At 41.4% G+C, this 27,329-nt stretch overlaps 3 protein-coding genes across 3 annotated transcripts; 1 reads left to right on the top strand and 2 right to left on the bottom strand.

The window, feature by feature from the left end:
- Nucleotides 1–460: 460 nt before the first annotated feature.
- si:ch73-261i21.5 (zona pellucida-like domain-containing protein 1) lies at nt 461–14,424 on the bottom strand. The gene is made up of 10 exons (XM_039776749.1): nt 14,389–14,424; nt 12,626–12,883; nt 12,364–12,548; nt 7,210–7,282; nt 5,166–5,263; nt 4,606–4,686; nt 3,408–3,579; nt 2,746–2,857; nt 2,550–2,570; nt 461–1,056 (listed from the first exon to the last, which is right to left on the bottom strand). Exons 1-10 carry the CDS (start codon nt 14,422–14,424, stop codon nt 899–901), a joined length of 1,194 nt encoding a protein of 397 aa, XP_039632683.1. The 3' UTR covers nt 461–898.
- Nucleotides 14,425–17,804: 3,380 nt separating this feature from the next.
- LOC120544501 (histone H2B 3) lies at nt 17,805–18,562 on the bottom strand. The gene has a single exon (XM_039778295.1). The coding sequence runs from the start codon at nt 18,434–18,436 to the stop codon at nt 18,056–18,058; it is 381 nt and encodes a 126-aa protein (XP_039634229.1). The 5' UTR covers nt 18,437–18,562; the 3' UTR covers nt 17,805–18,055.
- Nucleotides 18,563–18,623: 61 nt separating this feature from the next.
- Nucleotides 18,624–19,531, top strand: LOC120544499 (histone H2A). The gene has a single exon (XM_039778294.1). The coding sequence runs from the start codon at nt 18,755–18,757 to the stop codon at nt 19,139–19,141; it is 387 nt and encodes a 128-aa protein (XP_039634228.1). The 5' UTR covers nt 18,624–18,754; the 3' UTR covers nt 19,142–19,531.
- The last annotated feature ends 7,798 nt before the right edge of the window (nt 19,532–27,329 follow it).

The raw sequence follows: 27,329 nt of genomic DNA, 5'->3' as shown, positions 1-27,329 counted from the left end.
CTAGCTCACCCGGTAAGAGCGTTTGCCCCATGTTGGAGTCCTGCAGTGGCACACAGTTCGAATCTGACCTGCTTCCCTTTGCTGCGTGTCATCCCTGATCTCTCTCCCCTTTTCATATCTATCCACCTTCAATTAAAGGGAAAAGCCCCAAAAAAATAATCTTTAAAAAAAAAAAAATGTGGTGACGGTGTCTACCTCCCGAACCCAGACTGGGAGCTGGTTCAGCATCTGTATGGGACACACCGGGCTCTCAGAGCAACTGCTCGACTGTGGCGCTGTAAGATGACGTAGCTTAAAGAGTGACAAAGTCCATGTATGGAGGGTAGGGCTGGTGGATGGGTCAAACAAACACTGGACTTCCTGTGGGAAAACAAAAGTCAACATATGTTTTTTTTAGGGTTTTTCCTTCATTAAGAACAGCTGAAGAGAGGCAGGAAATTGGGGATGACATGCAGGAAAGGGCTCTGAATGAAGCTTGGCGAAGATATCAATGGAAGCCACTGTAACACAAGACCTGAAGTCCCGTGGAGAGCTATATGACAGAGTCACTGAGCGTTTTGCTACAATGAAGGATAGGAGAATGTCTTTCCTCTACAAGTAGAGGTGAGAGAAAAATTGGACTCACACGATGACTGTCTGTCCCGTGTCTATAGTCAGCACCGTGGTTGATAATGTGAGTTGTTGTAAAATAATATGCTCCTCCATCTATTGTTTCATTGCTATTTTGCAAACATTTATACAGTATACATTGTTTTATATATTGTCTGCGGAGCATAATCACTTGTTGTCTTAATTAGGCTACTTCACTTTAAAGTGTTCATATTATGTTTTTGGGGCTTTTTCCCTTTCCTTTATTGTGTTATACATCTTTTTTTGTGCATGTAAAGCCCAAAGTCTGTCACTTTTGTGTGTACGGAATCTTCTTGGTGGAACTGATATTGGAGCTGTACCTCTGGTAAACAATGAAAGCCACCAGAGTTAGACAGATGACTCCAACAATGCCTGCTACGACTGAAACAGCCAGCATGGTACTGTTCAAATGAGTCTGCTGAGCACCTGGGAAGGAAAGAGACACCAAGGATTAGAGCATATAGAGCAATGTACAATATCTATACTGATGAGAATGAAGGCAACGTATTAATGTACAACATTTATGTATCTAACTGTCTATGGAGCTAGATTTGTTTCTTTATTACATGCGAGAAAATAAATGATCTGAGAGGAAAAAAAAAGTTTGAGAGCAAAAGTTATCACACTGATAGCAAAAAAGCATTTTATAAGAGAAAAAAAAATATTTGAGAGAAAAAGTTTTCATACCAACAGCAAAAAATAATAATATTTGAGACTAAAAAAAGTTTTGAGAGAAAGTATTTTCTCATAGAACATAAAAAAATATAAATTTGAAATTTTTTTAATTATTTCTGAGAAAAGAAAATCTCTCTCAAAATACTTTTTTAAACTCTCAAATATATATTTTTTGCTATCAGTGTGAAAACATTTTCTCAAAAAAAAAAGTGTTTCTCTCAAAACGTTTTTCTTCTTGCTCTCAAAACCTAAGTCTTTGCTCTCGATGCAATTTCTTGCTCTCGTGTCAGGATTTTGCTCTCGCTGTGAAAATAATGTCATGGGCGGGGCCACGTTCCTATTGGCCAGTCGGGTGAGCACCGTCTTGTCTTGGGAGTCGAACTGAATCATTACACTGGCTGAGCAATAACAGCCAGGGGTATCCAGATACATTGCGCAACAAGGAACAATGGCTGCCAGGTCGACCAGAGAGACCCATAAATGTAAGTATTTTCGGCTTAAAGAATTGATTTAAAAATTACGACAGTCTTGTTTTGTGCTCTACACAATCATGTACATAGATATTTGCAACTATATTTGTAACTGAAACGTTTTTAAAAATCGCTAGCTTGCTATGCTAACGTTAACGTTAACGTTACATTGCTGATTTGCACAACAGTCCCGCATTTCTCTGCCTTGACTGCATGCATGTCTACATTGTTAACTAAACTCCATTAGCAGCGAAATTAGTTTGATATCAGTGCATAACACTACTTGCTTTGGAGACACATGCTTTACATATATATTTATATATTTTTTTTGAGAAAATGTTTTCACACTGATAGCAAAAAATATATATTTGAGAGTGTAAAAAAGTATTTTGAGAGAGATTTTCTTTTCTCAGAAATAATTTAAAAAATTTCAAATTTATATTTTTTTATGTTCTATGAGAAAATACTTTCTCTCAAAACTTTTTTTAGTCTCAAATATTATTATTTTTTGCTGTTGGTATGAAAACTTTTTCTCTCAAATATTTTTTTTTCTCTCATAAAATGCTTTTTTGCTATCAGTGTGATAACTTTTGCTCTCAAACTTTTTTTTTCCTCTCAGATCATTTATTTTCTCGCATGTAATAAAGAAACAAATCTAGCTCCATAACTGTCAAGCCAATTGGTTTTCCAATGTCTAAAGCTCTTGTCATCTGTTTTGTTTGATAAAAATACAGGAATGCAGGAAATGAATTCATGTTGGCAGTGTATGCATACCTCCAGATGCCACCAGATACCCTGTGAGTGGAAAAGAGAAACCCTCAATACATCAATGACCAAAAGAAACCCACAATCAACGCATGCAGTCTGAAATGTGATAGGTATGATTCAGCAAATGTGTAACTGTGCTGTCGTTACTCGAGTATCTCTGAATTTTGAGGTGTAAACCTATGAAGACCATTGACATTCTCACCGATATCTGCGCGGATAGTGATGGGGCCTGAGCTGATGGTGGCCATGTCGCTCACTGTGGTGCCCTGGTTGCCACTGCGGCGCCTCCTCGTGTTGGTGCCGGTAGTGCAGTTCTGCAGGTGAATCAGGGGATTGTTATATTAGTTAAGACAGTTTTCTGTTCTGTAGAAATAAAGTACACTACACAGAGTATTTGAGATGTAGCAGTGAAAATGAACAACACTTCTGTTTTCCATGACAGCTTTCCATAAAAATAAACCAACTACTGTAAATTAAAACTTTATATTTAGGATAGCATGATATAATTTGTGAAGCCTATTATCCCAAGCAATTATGTCCACAATAGACGAATCTACACCTTATGAATAGCATCCAATGCAAACGTTCAGTGTCATCAAAAAGTATGGTTATGGAAGGTTATGGGATGTGGAGCGTATCTGATTTCATGTAAGAGACCTGAGTTTGCTTCCCCTCAAAACCATAACCACGATCTTTCTTTAACCTTAACCATACTGTAGTTGCCATGTGTAGATGTTGTAGAAAGCAGGAACAAAACATTGTCATAAAGCAGGTTTTTGTAGAATTGTCTAATATCAAAGTTCTTGCCTGGCGGAATGTTGGCATTTGTGATGTGTGGTTTTACACCTAAAGGCAGAATCTGACCTGAATGAGTTTGGGGCAGAAAGAGTTCACACAGAGCCTGGTGACACAGTTAACATAGTAGGTGGAGAGAGTTACATCTTTGCTTTGGACAAAGCGGAAAGCCTCGAAGGAGAAGCGGGCTATCTGCTGCGCTCCGTTGACTCCCATTATTGTCTGGGCATCCCGGTTACACCTTGAAGAGAACAGATGGTGATTTTTTTGTCCTGTTCTCCAGAGATTACTACCAGGTTTCAGTCTACCAAATGTTTTTTAAATTCTGTCCGACACAGGATCACTTTCGGTTTAGCATAGGCCCGGTTCACAGGTAACCTGACTCCGCCAGATGGATTGCTTCGCATTTGGTCGGCATATCCATCTGGGAACTTTCCGTTGGAGAACTTTTGGGAAGGGGCGAAAATACTGGTTAGCTGATTGGATAAACCATCTGTCTATCACCGCCTATGCTGGTGAAGCGTATGAAAATACAACCACAAGCCAGGCTACCCCTGCCGCTGCAGGCAAAGCATAGCTCGTTAGCTCAGCAAGCAAGCAACATGTCGGTAAAGGATATTTGCCGTTTGTGTAAGGAGAATTTAGGAATAAAAGGCCCCATTTCAGGTTCCCGGTCCATATTTCAAAAGAAGGATCCAAGAGAAAAAAGCATTTGCGAGCAGCTAACAGAATTAGGGCTACCGCTGTCTGAAAATACTGGTTAGCTGATTGGATAAACCATCTGTCTATCACCACCTATGTTGGTGATAGACGCTTCTCGTTCACACCTAGACCCGCCTCAAAACCAACGCTGATTGGTCGGTCGTTTGGCGAACGGCTCCAAATGTTCTCTATCTCAAGATGCCAGACTGATCTGCGAGTGGAAAACTGGAGCTCGCCAGATCAGGACTGTCTCACGAGGCTAGTTCACAGGTAACATTAAACAGATTGATAACGTAACCCTCCTCCTTTTTAAGTTTTTCATGAATAATCTAATTCACATTGGTAAACTTTACGTTTGCATTTACATATATAATGAGAACACTAGAAAAGAACCAAAATTGTTTACATTTTTCTGGATGGAGCATCTACCTGGAAGGTCTTTAGGAGATATTTAAATTCCCATGGATGAACACTATGAGATGCGGTCCAAAAAAACAAGTTTCTATTTTTCTCTTAACCTAAATTGAGTTGTTTCACTTTTCATCTCTGTAGACTGTTAACTCACCCAACAAAGAGATCGTAATATGTGGTGGTGACGTGGAAAAGCGAGGTAGTGGCGTAACATCGGTCCAGGAACACGTTGAATCTGCAAGGAGGCGTTTTGGTATCAGCACAGATCGATATAGCTAGTCATATTTTCCCATATTCTAGGTGAGATCTGTGACTGAAGAATGTTTGCTATGGATGTTGGCACAGGTAGAGTTTGGGGAAAAATACTTATCTAGAATTTTAATGAGGTAAGCCAGTGTAGATCCCTGGGTTAACATGCACACATAACAGAGCACCAATTTTTTGCCAGATATTTTGGATTGAAATGTATGTTCTTTATTGAGCAAATTTCTTTTTACCAAAAATATACAATCAGTATACTTCAGTTGCTAAATCTTGTTTTTGCTAAAGTTTGGGTTCAACATTTCCTGCATTCTATTGAATCTTTCTGCAACAATTTGTGCCTTTTATGCATAAAGATATGGTGCAAATGTCTTTCTTTATGTAAAGGAAATTATTATTAGATATTTGAGGGGGTTGCACTGGCCAGTTGTATTGGGCCACCTATGGAAGTACCTGTTAGTGAGGTTGGATGCCTTGACTTCTACATAGATCCTGGTCTTTAGATCCAGGCCTCCTGGAGGGATCTGCAGTATGGAGGAGTAGCCATGGTCCTTCAGGCCCAATAACAGAAGAAATGAAGAAGGATGTTGTTTAAAGTGATTGATGTGTTGGTCATTTTGACAGAATGCTTTGAGTTCATCATCAGTTTAGAACTGCCCATCCCTCCACACAAGGAAAGGGCCACAGGAGGGGTACTGCTGCTAAATTTGTTGTCTGGACTACACGATGCAGAGCCAAAATATTAGCATTACTATAGAACGGCACTTTCATCATTAGCCACTATATAGATGGAATATAGCAATTAGCAAAGGTTCCAGTTTTAATCCAGCAAGTCATCATTCATATTGAAAGAACCTCAACCCTAATTCTTTATATCTGTAAATAAATTAGAAATTATAAAATTATAAAATTTGTAATTTCTATATAAAAGAAAATGATAGAGATACACAATCATTTTATGATGAATCAAGGTTAGTTTAAAGTGACTTTTAGAAATGTTCAGAATTACTTAAAGCTGAAAGAAAGATCGACTCCAAAGACAAGAAAGTCACGATGCCCAGAAAAAGTCCAGCACATAACTCCAGGTTAAACTAGAAATGGTCATTTTTACACTTCAATTTCTGTACGGATTAAACAAATGAAATATTATGTGGGTTATTCTGTCTTGTCATTTTTATATTGCATACATAAAATATTCAGTGTGAAGACGTTATAGTGGTATCAATCTTCTCATCTAACTCTTGGCAAGAAAGCAATTAAGCCTATTTCCCAATATGAGGAACTATTCCTTTAATGAAGTCATTGCTGACATCTGCAGATTGCAAAATATATTCTAATATGTGGACAAAATCCACAAAAAATGCAAAAAAAAAATAATATGTATGTGGTAAAGGAATAAGGATTAATTTGCCTTTTTCTCATCCAACATTTTGACTTTAGAAGTTCACGCACAGTAAGCACAGGTGTTATTAACAACATTACTGATGCCTCCAGTCTATTCAAGTGTCCCAGGAAGCCATGACAGTGTGACAGTGAGCCAGCATGAACAATACCAGGAGTGAAACTGCAGCAGCTAAATGGAATTCAGCCATCATTAAGATTATTATTTACACCTTTTCCTGCTGTGATAGGAGTTGTAGTCCAGATGAACATTCTGCTGTAAATCAACTCCTTGTTTTTCTCTACCAATGAAGACTACAATACATTTTAACAGAGCCCTGAGTATCTGAAAGACCAGACCATCTTCGTTATATTGGTTATAAGAACTCTAGTCTATATCGACGACGGTTCATTTACGGGATAGTTCGGTGCCATAAACTTTACGCTATTGGCCTTTCACGCACTGCATTACTCTGGTTTAACTCATATCTTCATAGTAGATTCATTTTATATATGGTATATATGTATTTGTGTCTTAATCATGGAAATAACATAGTACAGGAACCATTCACACACTGTGGCCGAGGCTGCCGTATAAGGTGCCACCTGCTCATCAGATAAACATTCACACACATTTACACTCTGATTGTGCAGCATCGGGGGCAACTCAGATTCAGTGTCTTGCACAAGGACACTTCGGCATGGAACTGCAGGGCCAGGGATCGAACCACCAACCTTCCGATTGGCAGGCGACCGCTCTACCACTTAGCCGCAGCCACCCCTGCGTCTGCGTCTGCGTCTGCGTGTGCGTGTGCGTGTGCGTGTGTGTGTGTGTGTGTGTGTGTGTGTGTGTGTGTGTGTGTGTGTGTGTGTGTGTGTGTGTGTGTGATTTGATGTCCTCCTTCTTAACTAAACTAAACAGTTTAGTTTTCTTGTAAATGGTTTCCTTGATGTAATTAAATAGCTTTTACTTCTACAGTAGTAAGAAGTCATCTAAAAGGTTGGTAGGTTAGACGATGCCAATTTGGTCCTTATGCAGCCATGGTGCTTGGTGCTCTTTTCTAACCATCTAACCATCACATAAAGTAGCTAGCTGTTGTCACCTCACTCCTCTTACCGAGTAGAGTCGCATGCTCAGTGAGCTGATGAAACTCCCATTATTGTCTTTGACTGCCAGGCTGACCCCAGACCTGTTGGACAAATAAAGTTCTGTCAGGAGCTGGAAATTATTATGGGAAAATAAACATAAAAAACCGAGTCATCTTTCATCTGATACAGGAGGGACACAACAAGCCCTTCTGAAACTAGGCCAAGGTCTTGGCCAAGACACAGGCAACTTGAAGAGACATGAGGTGACATCAGAGTCGGGCTTAGCAGCCACTAGTTCTTTGTCATCTACTTGGTGTGTGAGCCCCTTAGCTCAGACGCTATAGCACACGTCCTCCACACCACCCTACCTACCTGGAAAAAAAAGGAAGCTACGTGAGATTCAGTTCAGCATTTAACACCATAGTTCCCTCCAGGCTTGTCACACAGTTCAAGGACCTGGGATTAAACACTTCTCTGTGGATCCTTGACTTACCGACAGGCAGAACTCAGGTGCTAAGGGTGGGCGGACATACCTCCTCCACCCTCATCCTTAACACCGGAGCACCCCAGGGCTGTGTTTTGAGTCCCCTGCTGTACTCCCTGTACACACACCACTGTGTAGCTACTTTTGACTCCAACACCATCATCAAATTTGCTGACGACACAGCTGTGCTGGGCCTGATCACAGGCAACAATGAAAAGGCCTACCTGAAAGAAGTAGAGGGCCTGACCTGAGGCCTGTACTACGAAGCAAGATCAACTTGTCCTGGATTTCTTTCAGTAATCCGGCTTCACCTAACCTAACAACTGCGGTCCCGCATAACCTGTACTACGACGCTGGTTATCAACTAGTTCAGTTCAGGGTTTCCCAATCCAGCGGCGCGCGCGTTCACATAAAAGAGGCGGTGTTTGCGCACCACGACCAATCGCAAACATCTACCAGAGCCGCTTATGTTCCTATAAGAAGAGCAAATTATAATTCTACATAAATATGAAGAACACAGATTCGGTTTTACAGGGAAAACGCAATAGCCTACAGTCGCTGCTTCCTAAAACAGGAGGGGGCAACGGCAACACAAAAATAGCGCGACGCTCTAGATGTTTAAATCACAACTCCAATATCACTTCCCCATCAATTAGGGCCAAGATCTGACCATAATTACACTTGTGCTTTCCATAAACTGTCATTGCTTTAGCCTGTTATTTCAGTTGCAACCCTGGCAGTGGAAGCGATGTGGGAGACAAATGAAAATATAAAAACATAATTCAAACCGCTGTGCGCATTGGCGACACACGGCTCAAGAAGCCGATATGTAATTCCCTCCCATTAAAATATATATATTTCATAAAAATACCAATCAGGGAATGTTAACGGGGTTGTCTCTAAATGTTTTAACTTTTATGAGCGCAGGGGAGAGAGAGGGGAGAGAGAGAGGGGGGAGAGAGGGGTGCGCTCATAAAAGTTAAAACATTGAGAGACCAACAACCCCGTTAACATGGGTATTTTTATGAAATATAGACTATATATTTTAATGGGAGGGAATTAAATATCGGCTTCTTGAGCCGTGTGTCGCCAATGTAGGCCTACACATCGGTTTGAATTATGTTTTTATATTTTTTATTTGCTCTCACGATCGCTTCCCACTGCCAGGGTTGCAACTGAAATAACAGGCTAAAGCAACGACAGTTTATGGAAAGCACAAGTGTAATTATGGTCAGATCTTCCTGACTGATGAGGAAGTGATATTAATAAGCGTTGTGATTTAAACATCTACAGCGTCGGCTATTTATTCATTTTTTTGCCAGCTTTCCTTCCTGTTTTAGGAAGCAGTGACTGTATTGCGTTTTCCTTGTAAACCGTGTCTGTGTTCTTCATATTTATGTAGAATTATAATTTGCTCTTCTTATATATAACATGCGGCTCTGGTAGATGTTTGCGATTGGTCGTGGTGCGCAAACCCCGGCTCTTTTATGTGAACGCGCGCGCCGCTGGATTGGGAAACCCTGGGTTGACTGAACTAGTTGATAACAGCGTCGTAGTACAGGTTATGCGGGACCGCGGTTGTTAGGTTAGGTGAAGCCGGATTACTGAAAGAGATCCAGGACAAGTTGATCTTGCTTTGTAGTACAGGCCTCTGGTGTCAGGACAACAACAACAACAACAACAACAACAACAACAACAACAACAACAACAGCAACCTACTCATGAATATCAGAGAGACTAAAGAGATGATAGTGAACTTTGGGAAGAAGCAGGGAAGAAACTACGCCTCCCTTAATATCAACAGGTCCTCGGTGCACAGGGTGGACAGCTTCAAATACCTTGGTGTCCACATCAACAATGGTCTGACTTGTGACTTGTTGACTCAGTGAAGATGAAGGTGAGGCAGAGACTGTTTCACCACACACGCCTAAGGAAATTAAGGGTATAATACTAATCAAATACTGAGGAATTTCTACTCCTGGTACCGCCTGGTATGGAAACAGCACCGAACTGGACTGCAAGGCCCTGCAGAGAGTGGTTTGCTCGGCTGAAAACATGCTGTGCCTGCCTGCCTAAAGGATATTTACACCAGGTGTTGCAAAAATAAAGGCTAGGAGAATCATTAAAGATCCAAACCACCCAGGTAACAGCCTCTTCTCACTGTTGAGGTCGGGAAGAACCGGATACACCAGGCCATCACTGAGAGGCTCAGGAGGAGCTGCTACCCTCGTCATTAGGATCCTAAAGAGGCTATCCTCCCCTGAAAAACATCAGCCATAAGTCATTTGTTTGGCAGCAATTACAACTATTTTTTGTTTTTGTTTATAGTGGCAGCGACCTTTGGTGGCTGTAGTTATTATGAGAGGAACAAAGCTTAAAATAAAGTGATGAAGTACAGTATAAGAGCGCCCAACAACACAGAGTCCCATTTAAAATTTGTAAAAAAGACAAAAATGAATCAGGATGCTCAAATAAGTCCCTTAAGACTCTCCAGCTTATACCGAACCAGCTCCCAATCTGGGTTCGGGGGGCAGACATCGTCACCACATTTAAAGTGATGGTTCGGAGTAGTTTCACCCTAGGGTCCTTTGCACCATGACCTCGAGCCAAACACCCCCCCAGAAGCTTTTTTCACCTGGGTCGAACATTGGGAGAGTTAGCGTAGAGTAGCGTTATCAGCTGAATAGCTTAGCGCAGGGGCTAATGGATCCGAAGTGTCTCTTAACATTACCCAACTAATAATGCCCGAAATGATACCAAAGGTCTACACTAGTACAAATAGGTTATGCACTCATAAAACGATGGATTGTAAAGTTTGTAAGTACACCAGAAGTTTATGAACACTTGCCTGCTGGCTTCTGCTCTCTGCTCTCTGCTGCTGCTGCTGTTACTACCGGGCAGTAAGAGTGCTTAGGGACATCTATAAATTACTACACCGAAAAGAGATGCAACAAAAATATTTATTAATTTAATGATTAAATAAGGTAATGTCTCCAAACTTACCTCAATTATTACTTGTCTCCTGCTAGTTATACTACAGCACTTACTTTAAAAAATAAGTTAAACTAAAAAATATTTTTGTTGCATCTCTTTTCGGTGTAGTAATTTGTAGACGTCCCTAAGCACTCGTCTTACAGCAGCAACAACAACAGCAGAGAGCAGAAGCCAGCAGGCAAGTGTTATTTACATAAACTTCTGGTGTACTTACAAACTTTTACAATCCATCGTTTTATGAGTGCATAACCTATATATACTAGTGTAGACCTTTGGTATCATTTTGGGCATTATTAGTGGGGTAATGTTAAGAGACACTTGGATCCATTAGCCTCTGCGCTTGCTATTCAGCGGCTAACGCTACTCTACGCTAACGCTCCCAATGTTAGACCCAGGTGAAAAAAGCTTCTGGGGGGGTGTTTGGCTCGAGGTCATGGTGCAAAGGACCCTAGGGTGAAACTACTCCGAACCATCACTTTAAGACTAAACTGAAAACACTCCTCTTTGATAAAGCTTATAGTTAGGGAGTGAGGAGTAGTAGTGTATAGCTGCAGACACAGCACCCCTGCTTTTCTCTGCTTCTCTTTATAGTCATCAGATTTACGTATCACATATTCAATAATATAGTGAGAGTAGAGGGAGGCAGGCCAGTACAGCCCGATCCGGTTGCGGACAGTTCTAGCCCGATCCGGCACCTCTCTTTAAACTGCCTCTCTTAGTTATGCGATTATAATTTTAGACTGCCGGGGAAGTTCCTTCCTTCCTATGACACAATGAGCTGTTTTCTCCTCTCTTTTCTTTCATTTGTTTATTTTTGTGTGCATCCTTGTCCCAGAAATGCTTGTTACTAACCTAGCTCTGGGAGTTTACTCCCCGGAGTCCTTATGTTTCTTCTTCGCCCAGAACATCGCCTTGGATAAGGGTGACACCAAGATCTGGGTCTTGGATGCAGCTGTCGCTGTGGACCTGCTACACCCTGCTACGCTCTGCGATTCCCTGCAATATCAGGCTGCGTCCTGCTGCGTCCTGCCACGTCCACTGCATCCACCCATGCTCTGCTGTGCCACACTACATCCTGTAATGCCCTGCTGTGCCCGGCTATGACATGAACTACTACGACTACCATTGTAGTCACTGTTCCATTATCTTTATTATGACTATTATTTCCACTGTTCATCACACCCGAACCGACACCGTCAGACACCGCCTACCAAGAGTCTGGGTCTGCCGAGATTTCTTCCTAAAAGGGAGTTTTTCCTCGCCACTGTTGCAATAGCCACTGCTAATGCTTGCTCTTGGGGGAATTACTGGAATTGTTGGGTCTTTGTAAATTATAGAGTGTGGTCTAGACCTACTCCTATCTGTAAGTGTCTCGAGATAACTCCTGTTATGATTTGATACTATAAATAAAATTGAATTGAATTGAATTAAAACACTTCTATGTAACAGAATACTTTTGATGGGAAAAACTGTTGGGTGAAGAGCAGAACACAAACTTTCAAATAAACTCCTGCATCTGTATTATTGGACTTAATATAGGACGGGAAAAAAAGCATACCGCACCAAACCATAATTCATCTAGATTACTACATCAAACTATCATGCTTTAAACTTTTTGCTTTTTGTCCTGCCTTTGCTCACAACAGCAATTGGAATTTTACATTTACTTTTCGTGTGCACTTTTAAACTGCAAATGCCACTTACGCGCTCATCTGAGTGTTGTTGAGCAGGTACTGCAGTGGATAGCGGCAGGAGAACCTGTACATCACCTCTTGGTGGTAGGTGATCGCTTCTTTGCTGGGGTCCTCAGAACAGATCATCCCTGCGATGCTGATGTGCTGGACGTTGGAGAAGTCTGCAAACAGTCCAGTTCCCACCTCCTCAGTGATCTTTAAAGGGAAAAGAGTTTGTTAAGAGTCTGTTGTGTGAGTGGCATCTGCTGGATGTTTATTTTTAGACAACCTACGGTCAGCCGGCTGGAGCAGAAAGTGATCGCCTCCTCTGTGATGGAGAAGTTGAATTTGACAACAGGTGGGTCTGCTATCCAGTCAGGTGTCCCTTTACACTGGTCTTTGGAGTGCTGTGAGTTGAGGGCCAGCAGTGATTCGTTGTATCCATTGAAATAGACGGGACACAGGAGGATCTTGAGGTGCACTGTCTGAGAGCCACAGAGGACCTCGATGTCTGATTTAACTGAAGAGAGCAAGGATGAGACCAGAATCAACTATGAGGATTTTGAACATGATTCAGTCTGTGGCTGAGGGGGAGACTACGGTACTCCAAAACGGACTTCTTAAAGGGGTACTTCACCAATTTACACAATGTTGAGAGTTTATTTGTCATGAACTACTCAAAAGTTTTCACTTGCCTGTGAAAACAGTTGCATGATATCTAGTTACTGTAAAATAATATTGGAATTGAATCTGTAATCTAAAGGGAAATCAAAGACACTATTAAGTTGCATTATTCTAATATATAATAATAATAATAATACTAGTGTACATTATTATGTTCTTACTATTTGCAGATAAATATAATAAGAATGAAAAAGGTTTCTACAAAAGACCAAGTGTGTTTTCGTGTATGCTTATTGCACAGAAGGTTTAGCTCAAGCCTTAACTAATAGAGTAATAGAGTAGTTAAAGGTCATGAGTTGCGAGCAAAGTACATTGAGTAATAATAACAAATAAAACAGGAACAGAATGTACCGCTTTGCGTGAGAGCAAATGAGGACGAGACATAATACAGTGGCCCACACCTTGGCAGAAGATAGTCCCTGTGCTGGAGAAGAAGAGGGGCCCCAAGAAAGAAAGTATTAGAGATGAGGGGAAGAATAGATCGAGGCTCACAAGTTCTGACAGTCTAGACATACGTGGACCAGCTCCGGCTTATTGTATGTTGCTAGGGAAACGTAGTCGCTGCGTTCTTTGTGATCCCACAGATCTGTGTAATGTAACTCCGATGCTTGACTGATTAAACAAATGTATTTTACTTTATCGTATTGTCTTATTTGTCTCTTTCTTAGGATCAATGTAATACCAATTTAACAAATGTGCGGGGATATATAGATTTTTTATTGGAGTCAGACACATTGCCCCAAAAGAGGGGACACAGAGGAGGAATTTCCCAACACTAAACAAAAAGTCGGGATATCTCAGCCTCTGCTGCTTTGATTTTGACCATTTAAAGTCCCCTAGCTTTATACTGTATCACTTGAGGAGCCTTTTAATGACATTGTACTATTTTTCAACTGTTTTACATGTCAATATAAGTTCCATAATTGGCCGATTTTATATATTTTCAACTAAATGATATCAAACTTCTCAAAATATATTTTTAAGGTTGTCTCATCTAACTTAAGACATTATCATTGCAAAACAGCAATAAAGCATTGCGCTATAGAAGCATGCAGTTAAGAGCATTCCATGTGCAACAGTTTTATTTTTCTTCCAAAATGCACCTGCACGAAAATAATATCTTCATTCAGCTTCTTTTACCTTCTTCTGACAAGTGATATATAAATCCAGCAGCTCCATTTTCAAACCCCCAAAGCTGTAACACACCTCATCTCAGAGATAAAGACACACTCCTCAGACAGCCAGGCGGCCACATGCGTATTAGGTTGCAGGAGAAAGAGAGGTGGGGGATGAAGAGTGGGGGCAGCAGGGCAAGTCAGATCAGCAGGTGGATGAAAAGGATGAAAGAGTGAGCATGGCTAGTCTCGCTAACCTGGACTTCTGAATGTTGAGTGTCCGATGCAGGCATGTCGAGCTTGGACGAGAAGGAGTGTGGCAAGTTGATACGTAAGAAGGACAAGCCACATTATCCTCAAAATGCTGAAAAAAACAGAATTCAGAAGGCATGTTCTTCTCTGGTAAAGAGCTAGGAGAAGGCTATGAACTGTACAAAAAGAACCAACTCCATTTCTAATCATCCCAGAAATGCAGTGGTGGAAGAAATACTCAAATCATTCACTTCACGGGGTAAAAGTACCAATACAACAATGTAAAATTACTCCAATACAAGTAAATGTCCTGCATTCAAAATCAGAGAATACAGAGGTATTATCAACAAAATATACTTGTACTGATATGGTATCAAAATGTACTTGTTCTGCAGTGATATGCCCCCTGTGACTGATGCATTATATGACATTATAAAATTGTTAATACTGATGCTTCAATGTGTCACAGTGGCATTTGACTGTTGTAGCTGCTTGTTCTGAAGCTAGTTTTAATGCTTTAATCTAAAAAGTAGCCAGTAACAAGATTAAAGTGCAATATATCAGTCTGAAATGTGATTGGAGTAGAAGTATGAAGTTGAATGAAATTTTAAGTACCTAAAAATGTACTTACAGTGTAGGCTACTTGAGTGAATCTACTTTGTTACTTTCTACCACTGCAGACATGTGGAAACCCTTTGCTACAGATACAAGTAAAGTTAAAACCAATGTAATACATCAAGAAACGCTGAAACACTTAAAAAGGGCCTCGAAGATTTAAATGGTAAACGCTTTCATACATTTCAAATCCTACATCAAGTCCTCAAACAGAACACTGAGGAAAGCAGCAGCCAGATGACGAAACAAATGGGATGTAAATAAATATGTTAATCAGAAGCAGCTGCAGGTATCTTTGAATGAGTCTTCCAAGTGATTTAAAATGACTGAGTTAAAAGGTTGGAGCAAACACAGACACGTTCTTCATGTGTTGATGATTTTCTTGGAATCAGTTTGTAGCATCATTGGGTGGAACAAACACTGTAAACTGGGGCTAATCCATTCATTGCTCTCAGAGTGACATTAATCCATACTGGAGGACAACCTGATGTCATTGCGCACTCAGAATACAAAACTAAACTTTAGTGAAAATTATAGGCAGCAGTACAGACCTTCGTAGAAAAGCTGTGTAATACATACAAGTCCAATTAAAGTTAGAACTGACAGCCAAAACAATATATTATCCATTTATCTTGTAAACAATACAAAAAACATATTGCATGCTGTGAGATTTCAAAAAGTTATTTCTTACTGTGTGTGGATGTTCACGTCTTTCCCTCAGTATGTCTGTCCTGTGTCTGCTCTTGCCTTCATGACCATCGGCCATTTATACTGGCCTCATTTCCAGCTGAAGAGAGTCCACAGGATCCCACAGATGAAGAAAGGGAAAGGTAGGAGGGCAACACAAGCTGTTTGGAACCCTCAAGCGGATCATCTGACAGACATGGAACAATAGGTGGACTTATATCTCTATATAGGTTCTCTGATCTGGTAGAATATTATGTTGAGTAGCCATCAGTTTAACTTGCATCTCTGCAATGAGCTCAACTGTGTCATGATGTAGATGGATTCTAGTTTAAGAAAATCTATAGGAAATAAATTACTAGTTGGGTTTCGACAAGAGTTGCTAATCTTTTATTCCTTCTTTTGGGCTGATTATTACTTTATATTGACAAGAAAATATGGTAAGTAGTTTTTTTTTCTTAAAACTCACTTGGTCACAGACAAAATATGATTTTATACAAATATTTTAAAGTACACCTGACAGGAATATACAATCAGCACAACATTCACAGGAAACTACAAAGAACCTTAAAAATCTGCAGGAACCTATAGGGCAATGCTGAAGACGTTACATAACCAAACTATTAATACCTGATGGATTGTTTCAGCCATCACCTACAAAAGGCCATGTTATGAATTATGCTGTTATTTGTCACGTTATCTGTCACTTCTGCCGGGGGCTACCACTCTTTGTTAAGAAATATAATATATAAAAATAATCTCAGACTTGGGGAGAAAGGCACACCCTGTCAAACAAAAACTACAACTGTCACCTGAACCACAAATCCTCCCCAGATCCCCTCCAGGAACCCTGAGACCTCATCCCAACAATGGAGCAGAGATCTATCTGAGTGGGTCATTAGACACAGGTAAGAGATCTACTTTTTCTCAATTCTGGGAGCTAAAGTTCCAGGGTGACACATCACGTTTGCATGTCACGTGAAAATCCTCTCTCATGAATCATGTTTGGCTCACTCAGATCTGGAGCAGCTGTCTCAATACATGTGTTTTTTTTACTTTGAAGTACTGTCTTAGCACAAAAATCCATGTGTGTTGCAACATTTGATCCATTTTTGAAAGGTTACATTATTTCCATCTGGCCCATAACTAGGAAACAGTAACATGCTCACTTCTTTGACACAGACTTTAAACTCGCATCAGTATGTGTTCTACATGAGCTGTACTAATGGAATAAGTTACAGTACCCAACGTCCTCTCTCTCTGGTTTCGGTTTCCATCACCTTAGGGCACAACAACCTAAAGATCCCGTTAATTCCTGATTGAAGCTGTTCATTCCATTGAACATGGCAGTAACAAGATCTGCATATCACAAAGATCCTGTTCTGCTTTTGTTGTATATTAGCCACAAATTAATGTCCTGTCCTTAATCATACCGCTATGATCTATTGAATGCAAATAACACTAGAAATGAAATCACATTCTGCTTCTTTACTGGCCATGTAAGGAGAATGAGGATATAAGATGGTAACACATTTTGAGTGGAATGAAAATCTTTCCATTTATTCACTTGGCTGTTACTGTATTTTCTGCAAGTTGAATCTGGAAATCTTCTAAACTGAACATAACTTACTAAAAGTCTAAATCAAATCAAATGATAGACACTTAAAGAAAGTTTTGTCATTTTATTACCCAACATAAAAGCTATTGCTTTGCTATTTTAAAGCCCTGTCCACACAGAAATGACATTCTGTGAATGATTTATTTTTTGTGTTGGTTTATAGAAAGAGCCCCCCCCCAGATTATGGTGGTATGGGGTTAGGGTTATTGATTTTCTTGGTTTTAACATTTACAAACATTACGCTGCACCGATCTGCTGAATTTATCGGAGCATTTAAATAGAACGCAATCAGTTTTTTTACGTTTATTTTACCAATGCAAATAAAAGAAAATTAAAGAAATTCCATTTAACCAGATTACAAGTAGAAAAAAAACTGCACTGGTAGTAAATCACAGCTTTAATCTCACAAGGTCTGTTTCAGCTGTGCCATTACATACAGGTCTGTTAACTTGGTAACTTGCTATGGTGCATGTGTGCAAATCAGTACCAAGGTGCAAAGGAGAGTTCCAGTTTAGTAGCACAGACTAACATTTATTAACATTTGTTAAAAACATTACACATCAGAAAGAACAGAGTTTAAACAAAATGGCAGGCTACAGTTCCAAGACATTTCGTTCTCTTTAAAAACCGGCAATGGTGCAAAAATCAAAGCAGCCTACATCCGACATATGAGGACCCGGGGATGAGGGTTTAAAGAAAGTCTTGGCGGTGATTTAGTGACCGTTGTCCCCCTGTGTCTAGACTCGGCTAAGTCTCTATTTGGAGCTGGTGTACTTGGTCACGGCCTTGGTGCCTTCAGACACGGCATGTTTGGCCAGCTCCCCGGGCAGCAGCAGGCGGACCGCGGTCTGGATCTCCCTGGAGGTGATGGTGGACCTCTTGTTGTAGTGCGCCAGGCGCGACGCTTCGCCGGCGATGCGCTCGAAGATGTCGTTGACGAAAGAGTTCATGATGCCCATGGCCTTGGAGGAGATCCCCGTGTCTGGGTGCACCTGCTTCAGCACCTTATACACATAAATGGCATAGCTTTCCTTCCTGGTCTTGCGACGCTTTTTGCCTCCTTTCTTCTGTGTTTTGGTCACGGCCTTTTTGGAGCCCTTCTTTGGCGCAGGAGCAGATTTTGCAGGATCAGGCATTTTCTCTTCGGTGTAAACGCCAGGGAAACGGCTCAAGTTACCGCCCCAACTCCAGTCCCGTATTTATAACGTGGCTGTGCAAATGAGTGTGGGCCATTCCTCCTCTGCGATTGGACGATCCCTTACCAGATGACCGTCATTACCGGAGGACACGCTGCGCCATTGGCTCGTGCGTTTCAGTTTCACTCGACCAATCGGAGTCGCCTTTGCGGTTTATATGCTTTTACTCACAAAGGCATTACGTAAAGGTCCAAGCTCTTCCATCCACAGGCTCACAGTGTGCCCGTCAGATCACTGAAACGACATTTTTTAACGATCATGTCCGGCAGAGGGAAAACCGGAGGCAAAGCTCGAGCAAAGGCCAAGTCCCGCTCCTCCCGGGCCGGACTCCAGTTCCCGGTGGGCCGAGTCCACAGGCTGTTGCGCAAGGGCAACTATGCGGAGCGCGTCGGCGCTGGAGCTCCGGTGTATCTGGCGGCAGTGCTGGAATACCTGACCGCTGAGATCCTGGAGCTGGCAGGCAACGCGGCCAGAGACAACAAGAAGACCAGGATCATCCCCCGGCACCTCCAGCTGGCCGTGCGCAACGACGAGGAGCTCAACAAGCTGCTGGGAGGTGTGACCATCGCTCAGGGAGGGGTGCTACCCAACATCCAGGCTGTCCTCCTCCCCAAGAAGACTGAGAAACCTGCCAAGAGCAAGTAACAGACTCCCCCCGCAGGCTCACCGCGGAGCCGGTCACTTTTTTCATATCCGTGTTCGTTGTTTTTTCTTTTTTGGATTAACAACCTTTCAAATAGGGGGAGGGGGGGCTGTGTTTGATGTTGGTGTTTCTACAATGAAATACACACTCGCTTCTCGTCGGGACTATTCCTAGACTGCTCAGACGCCGCTGTGTGTTGTCGGCTCGGCGCTATCTGGAGGATGATGAAGGCCGCGGGGACATTTTTAGTTCTTAATATGGACCAATTCTGAAGGGAGGAGGGGGGTGCTTTTTGTTTCGCAAAGCTGCTACAAAACATAAAGAGTCGTTGTATTGTTTTATCATGTTGTTTCAATAAATGCCCTGTAGCCTTTCGGCACAGGAAGAATCCATTCAGTCTTTATGTAGCATGTTGTTATCATCCGGGGACTCTTCACTCGGTCTTTGTGAGGGAACCAACTGCACATGAAAGGGCTGCAGCTTTTAAAGTGGTACAGTGTCATATTTAGAGAACAGCGAGCGTTCTTCCATTTCATTTTACCTAAGGTTCAGTCCTCAACATTAGAAAGGCCACTCCATCACAGTACCTTCTTTCAGAGTGAAATTATGAATGACAGTTCTTCAAGGAAACCATGTTTTGCTGAGGATACCTCTGTGGTTCCTGATGGTTGCTCCCCCTCGCGTCATCTTTTTATTCATTGCTACAGATGTTAGGAGCCCTGTTGTATATGCTTCTGACACTAATTGGTGGATATGAATTATGTAGTTGAGGGAACAGTCTTCATACTTTTTTTTTTTTCCTCCTTTTCATACAAGGAACCATATCTAATAGTTTACATCGATGAATCCAAACCAGTGGTAGTTGTTTCTCAGGGGGTACTTCTGCTGTTGCCATGGGGCAAATGAAAGATTGTGGAGAAGCTCAATTTATTTGAAAAAAATGATTAGATTAAGAGATATCAGCTGCAACACCTGAACACTATGTGTTGGAGTTATGTAAGAGTGCTTGAAAACTAGTTGGCAAGCAAGCTCAGAAGTTTAAACGGGTAGTTACGTAAAAGTAATGAATAAATCGAAGAAATTCCTAACTAAAAGTAATGGCTAAACAGTTGAAATAGTGAGAAGTATTGCCTAAGTGACCGAAATGGTCAGCTAGTAGGCCTACATACGAAACAATTCAAATAATTAGCTTAAAGTAATGGTAAAAACATTTTAGCAACCAAAATATTCCAAAATATATGGAGTTACAGCGTGGTCGGGATGATTGAAACAGCTGTTTCAATCGTCCCGACATAGACCTATGTAGACCTAGACGTAGACATATGCCATTATAGCCTGTTTTTCTTTCCATGTAAACAAGCATGCAATACGAAAGTCTGGGATTGTGGAGAACACTAAATGGTCTACTGAATAAGCATGTAGTTGAACCTTTAAATGAAAAACACTCATTAATAACTGAAAAAAATATAACTACTAATGAAGTTTACTTTCGACCATCAAAACTTGTTTATCGCCTGTAACTCCGTGATAAAAGGAAATAACAGGAAGATATTTGGCTGATAGAAGGAGGTTAACATGCTCTATGTTTTGACCTAAGGAAGTCTGTCAATCATCCTTGCACTCGGGAGAAAAATTGAATGTTTCAATCGTCCGGGCTCTCTCCTATTGCTGCAGTCATATTTTAATCTTCTTAGATCTCCAGGAGTATACTCCATAACCAGAAATGTTTCAGGAGTAATGTGACCAAGAATTGGGGAGAATTTAACAACACTGGCAGCCAAGATGACATTGTTTACTGCCGTAGCATGTGGCTACATGCAACTAACACCATTGAAAAACACTCCAGTCTTGCCTACCTGGAGCAAGTGACCAATCATAGAAGGCCGGCTTAGAGTTGCTTAACACTTAGCGAGAAACCGGAGAGTTTAGAACAGTTGGAAATCTAAATGTTTTAGCTCTCAGGGATTTCTGGCCACGTTTTACATGAAAATCCGACATAACATTGTAGATATAACAGAAAATACAGAAAAATTTAATTGACTATTCTGGGCTCAAACACAACATAAAATGCACAGACAGCGTTTTCTTTATGATCTTCATATGTTCACACAGCAAATATCATTTAACCCTTGTGTGGTCCTTCGGGTCACTGGGACCCGAAGGACAACACAAGGGTTAAAGATAAAATAAGTCTAAAATGGGTTAGGTCTCTGGGAATGTTCATGCTTGTTAACGGGATATTTCACTGTTGGAAAGACGAATATATCTTTAAATTGGGTCACTTATGTAGTAGAAATGTGAATACATTTTAGAAATTGGTGCCTTCTAGGCCGAGATAAGCCAGAAAATGTGTTTTTGGCTCATGGATGAAAGACACCAAATCCCAGAATGCACTTGCTTCGCTGCTTTAGAGCCCACTCCCAAGCCACGCCTACCATTTACAGACAGACAGACAGTGAGACAGCATTCAACTGTGTTTTATTGTCATTTCAACCATGTACACGAAACAACATTTCACCGTGGCTCAAGTGGTGTTACACATTTAAAATATCTAAAAACAACATTGTATAAAAACGACATACGAAACAGGCTACATTTAGTGCACACACATTATAGGCTCCGTAAAGTTCAGCTAACACATACTAGCGTTATTGCTTGGTGGGCTGTAAACACTGAGTATAAACACAGCGGTAAATCTGCGTAGAATGTAGACTGGTCGTCATTTAACAGTCACAAACTCCACCAGCAGTTAGTTGGATACAAGCACCAGTCCGTGTTAACACAGCCCACCTCCACTAGTCTTACCCGGCGACAGAGCAGCAGGCCTGGTAGCTGGATAGTCCAGTACGCAAAATTACAAATCCCACTATGGCCACGCCAAGACCTGCCCTACAATTGGTTGGGGTTAGGCATTTCACCTCGAGTGGTTAAGGTTAGGATAGCCGATTGGTCAGGGGATAGGACCTGAACAAATGGGGTTACGTTACCTTGCGTTCTCATGGACGCCTGGCCAATAAATGCTATTGAAGGGCGGGTCTTGGCGTGGCCATAGTGGGATTTGTAATATCGTGTCCAGTACACTGTTGTTCAGCCATGTTTCCACAACAACAAAAACACAGCAGTCTCTGAACTCATGTTGGGGGTTTCGTTGAAGTTGGATGTAGTCCAGTTTGTTGTCTACTGAGCGGACACTTGCTGTCTGATGGATGGGACAGATGGCCGGCTAGCATTAGCTTTCCACCTAGCAGCTTTCCACTCCTGCACAACACTGTCGAGGTCCTTTCTTCGGCTAGCGACATCGGGCGAAGGGTCTCTGTAGCAGGCGAAGCTGTACCGCACATGTTTACCACTGGATCCCAGTGGTACACATGTGCGGTAGTTTGAATGCACATAATTGTTGTAAAAGTTTTCTGCAAGCTTCGGGTAAAGACGACAGTCCAACCCCCTATGGGCGGGTTGAAAACATGCGGAAGTAGCTCCTACTACTGGCTGTAGTCCATTGCCTCTGGGCAAAACATCTTCCAATGATGCAAAAATCGTCGTTTCCGTCATCGGAATGTTGCTTCCAGACCCACAATCCAGAGATCCCTCGTCTCAGGGGGACATGAGGGAGGGACTCACAGTCATTCGAAAATAATACCGTGTTTCTACTGATACAAAGCTTAATGCTAAATCGGTGAAGTATCCCTTTAAGTATGCTGGCCCATGACGATTAATCACAGTGTCTGTGGCTTGTTAATACACTGTGGTTAATCAACTTCCTCGATGGTTGGTCCAGACGATCGTCCACCGGTAGGAGCGCCACCAGCACCAGGAAAGCTGCCTGGGATTTCACTGGCATGACCCTTTGGACAGGATTGCTCTGAGAAAGTAAAACTAATTATAGCTCATGTTAATCCAGCAGGGGGCAATACCACTCAATGATCCGGGTGGTAAAGTCTCCATATAGTTTAAGATGTGAATCAAGGAGTTTTAGCTGATCAGTATTTCTAAAACAGGATAATACAGCAGTAATATTAACATATGGTAGCTACATAGTCAGGGCTATCCAACTTTTCCTTTTTGTCACTACCCTACTTCAGGATACATCAGTCACTATCGCAATATATTTTCCATCGTCAGCCAGAGTCTGGATCATCAGTCCAGCATGGGGCTTAGAGACCTGTGGAGACCCCCCTCCCCCCCAAGCGCGTTAAAGCAAGGTCTGGCTACTCCACATAGCCTTCCGGGATGGGAGGAAAATGTGCTCTGGTTTAATGGCATTTATTTAAACCAATCAGAATCGTCATGGGGGGTGCTAAATTCTGCACAGAGCCGCTGCAAAATAGTCGTGCGAGAGAAAACTCAGATTGGACAGATAGTCTAGCTAGCTGTCTGGATTTACCCTGCAGAGATCTGAGGAGCAGTCAACAATAGTCTTCATAAATCCACCGAATTTAAAATTCCGACACAGAGAAAGGAAGGAAACGGAAAATACATGCATACTTTGGAATTTTCTGCGGCACTGGAGCAATCCCGGAAGTGACAAGGCCTGCAGGATTGTGAACAGTGTTATGGCTACATTTCTTTATTGTTTGAGTAGCATCTTTGTACATCACCATCACAAAGGGTGTGGCACTCCTGGGCTTTTTGTGTGAATAAGTTAATTTCATCCCTACAGTATTCTATATTTTAACACAGTATTGCTTTGCCTTACTCCAACAACGGTGAAGTGTCCATGCAGATATTTCCCCCATTGTTGAAGTCGACCTTTACAGGATTTTCTTTTGTTAAAGTGATGGTTCGGAGTAATTCACCCTAGGGTCCTTTGCTCCATGACCTCGAGCCAAACACCCCCCCAGAAGCTTTTTTCACCTGGGTCTAACATTGGTCGAGTTAGCGTAGAGTAGCGTTAACCGCTGAATAACTTAGCGCAGGGGCTAATGGACCCACGTTTGTATCTCGTAAATGACCCCACTAATAATGCCCGAAATGATACCAAAGGTCTACACTTGTACATATAGGTTATGCACTCATAAAACGATGGATTGGAAAGTTTGTAAGTACACCAGAAGTTTATGAACACTTGCCTGCTCTCTTCTGCTCTCTGTTGCTGCTGCTGCTACCTGCATTTAGACGAGTGCTTAGGGCTGTCTACAAATTACTACACTGAAAAGAGATACAACAAAAATATGTATTAATTTAATGATTAAATAAGGTAATGTCTCCAAACTTACCTCAATTATTACTTGTCTCCTGCTAGTTATATTACAGCACTTACTTTAAAAAATAAGTTAAATTAAAAAATATTTTTGTTGCATCTCTTTTCGGTGTTGTAATTTGTAGACGTCCGAACCATCACTTTAAGCCCATCACCTGGCCAAGGCTGTCATTTATGTGATGGCTGATAGATTTTATGTTTATGGAAAATAACGCTTGTAGCCGTATCAGTGTTCAAACTTTACCATCTGTGCTCTTCCTAATGCCTTCTCTCTTTCCACCCCAGCCTCCAGTACACATGGACTGCAGCACTGGCTTGTTAAACCATGCATTACATAAAAGTAATGTATCTATTTCCATACCGTGTGTTATGATGTCCTTTATTTTTATTTTTTGATGCTAATTACTATCTGTGATGTAGCACTGAAAGCCTACTACCTCATTGCAGCATGTAAATTTGTCTCAAGATAATTGAGATCACCATGACCTTGGTCCACCTCTGTGTAATCATAATCAAAAAAGTCATTTATAAAATGATTGCTCTAAGTCAGTGGATTTCTCTTGTGGTACATATCTGGAACTATAATATTATGTGCAATAATCAAATCGCTGAAAGACTTTAATGGTAACTTTTGTTCGTCAGAATTATAAGTTGTCCCTTAACATTAACAACCAATGGTTATAAGAAATATATAAAGTTTGGTTTTCTGACGTGTCATATGTAGGCTACATCAAATGTACTGAACCACAAAAACATTCACTGCTGTTATATTTAACAAGGTAGGCCTATGTGGCACATTTGCAAAACCAGGTAAGTAGTTTTAAGAGAATGTACTCATTTCTGTTTAATCTCAGTTTATTTTAAATTATCCAACCTGATGACAAAAACATTCCCATTGCCAATTCTTTAATTATAATTTCTACGCAGCTGTTAATAAAACTGTTAAATATCAGCTTTTAATATAGGGTATTAACATTCAAGAGGAAATGGTAACAACAGTACACATCAATTACAGGAGATCTGCTGACAGGTGAACATCTAATTGGCCAGTTCCAGATGTTTCCTAATCTAGACCCTGCATGTACAGCAGTACAGAAAATCAGCAAACTTTCCCTTATGTTACCAGCTAATGCTAGTGGTAGCTAGCTAGCTTGGTTGGCACAGAGCTGAACAACATATTTTTAGGCAACTAAAATGTTTCAATTAACTTTGATGAAGTGAAAACACACAGTGAGAGGGTCAAAGTTTAAGATGAAAACACGGACTACCAAAAACAAGTTCAGGGCTATTTTAATGTACAAAGTGCCATGGTTAGCATTGCTTCAAGGTGATTTTTGATCTAATTTTAATTAGATAGGACAGCTGAAGACAGGAAAGGGGGGAGAGAGAGGGGGGATGACATGCAGCAAAGGGCCACGGGTTGGACTCGAACTCAAGCCGCTGCGGTTAGGACTGAGCCTTGGTACATGGGGTACGCACTCAACCAGGTGAGCTACCAGGCTCAGGTGGTAGAGCGTTCCCCTACCAATGGTAAGGTCGCTGGTTCAATCTCTGGCCCTGCGGTCCCATGTCAAAGTGTCCTTTGGGAAGACACTGAACTCAGAATTGCCCCTGATGCTGTGCCGTTGGTGTGTGAATGTTGTGTCCTGTTTTGTACTGCAGTTTGTTGGGGAGGCAGCCTGACAGACAAAAACAGCAGATGACTGGACATGCTGGTCAAAAAGGCCAGCTCAGTGCTGGGCACCTGGACTCATTAAGAACTGTGGTGGAGGGGCGTGCATGTAACAAACTGCACGCCATATTGGCCAATGACATCCCTCCACAACATCCTGGCTTCACAGAGGAGCAGTTACAGTGAGCGACTTCTCTCGCTGCATTGCAGGACTGAGAGGTTTAGGAGATCCTATGTCCCCAGAGCCATCAGGCCTTTAACACCACCCATTCCTATAAACACAAAATGCCAACAACAGCCCTACTGTAACCCCCCACTGAACTCTGGGTTGTTATCCGAGCAACTTACTGATTTTCAATTTCAAGTTTACATGATAATTTAATTCAGTCCCCTATGGGCTTCCATAATTCCACAGCATAAGACTGCAGTCAAGCCAGTCTCCACCAAGGTCTCCACTTCGAAAAGCACCACATTGTTTTGCGGAATGTGTTTATATAGTAGGCATAAAGGTAAGCGTGTGTAAGACCTGTTTCCAAATTAAATGCAAACATATATTAGTCAACGTGATAGGCAATTTCACATTCATAGAATAAATCAGTCAGTCAGGGGAATGATTGTAAAGATTTACAAAGAATATGTTTACAGCATTTAGGCTTCTAACTGGGACGTTTTGGGACCAATTGGCGGGGATTTGCTATGGACAAAATACACACGGTGATACACTGGTAAGAGCAAATGAGGTTTAACAATGTATCCAGCTAATTTAAATAGCTAAAGTAACTGTATTATGTGAACAGTTAACTTAATTTAATATTGTATGAGGCGTTTTCTTTTGCGGGGTGCAAATGTTCCACCAAAACAAGTTCCTTCCAGAGACTATTTAGCAGAGCCACCGTCGCTGAGCTTAGCACCGCCCAAGATGACTGTGATTGGTTTAAAGAAATGCAAACAACCCAGAGCGGTTTTGTTTTGTGTGAAAGGGCCATATGAAGGTAAATATGGTGCAAAATGTGAGCTTCATTTCTGAACGAGCAATTGTATATTTTGAGCAAAGAGAAATTTATTTTGAAAGTACATACATTACATTTTGAAGAGAAATACACAATACACAAGCGAACAAAAATCTATTCCGTGCTCAACAATTAATATTTTTGCATGTTTACTTTTATCTATGTTAATGTTCAATAATAACCCCTGTCACGCAGTTGACTCATGTGCCCTCTCACAAACTCTTGGTTTGTCATGTCTCCCTCTCTCTCTCTCACCCTCTCCACTCTGTGCATGCTCACCTCTGGCCACACACCCAATTAGATCGCTG

This window comes from Perca fluviatilis, chromosome 16 (genome assembly GCF_010015445.1).
Source record: "Perca fluviatilis chromosome 16, GENO_Pfluv_1.0, whole genome shotgun sequence".
Lineage (NCBI taxonomy): Eukaryota > Metazoa > Chordata > Actinopteri > Perciformes > Percidae > Perca > Perca fluviatilis.
This window is presented reverse-complemented; position numbering and strand designations above follow the sequence as displayed.

What these genes read in the sequence shown, in the direction of transcription:
- si:ch73-261i21.5 (XM_039776749.1), bottom strand. Translation starts at nt 14,424, where the DNA reads ATGCCTGCATCGGACACTCAACATTCAGAAGTCCAG. An exon ending in TCTGCTCCAGCCGGCTGACC is followed by an intron (nt 12,549 to 12,625) that starts GTAGGTTGTCTA and finishes TTCCCTTTAAAG; the next exon opens with ATCACTGAGGAGGTGGGAAC. An exon ending in TCTGCCCCAAACTCATTCAG is followed by an intron (nt 2,858 to 3,407) that starts GTCAGATTCTGC and finishes ATTCACCTGCAG; the next exon opens with AACTGCACTACCGGCACCAA.
- LOC120544501 (XM_039778295.1), bottom strand. Translation starts at nt 18,436, where the DNA reads ATGCCTGATCCTGCAAAATCTGCTCCTGCGCCAAAGAAGGGCTCCAAA.
- LOC120544499 (XM_039778294.1), top strand. Translation starts at nt 18,755, where the DNA reads ATGTCCGGCAGAGGGAAAACCGGAGGCAAAGCTCGAGCAAAGGCCAAG.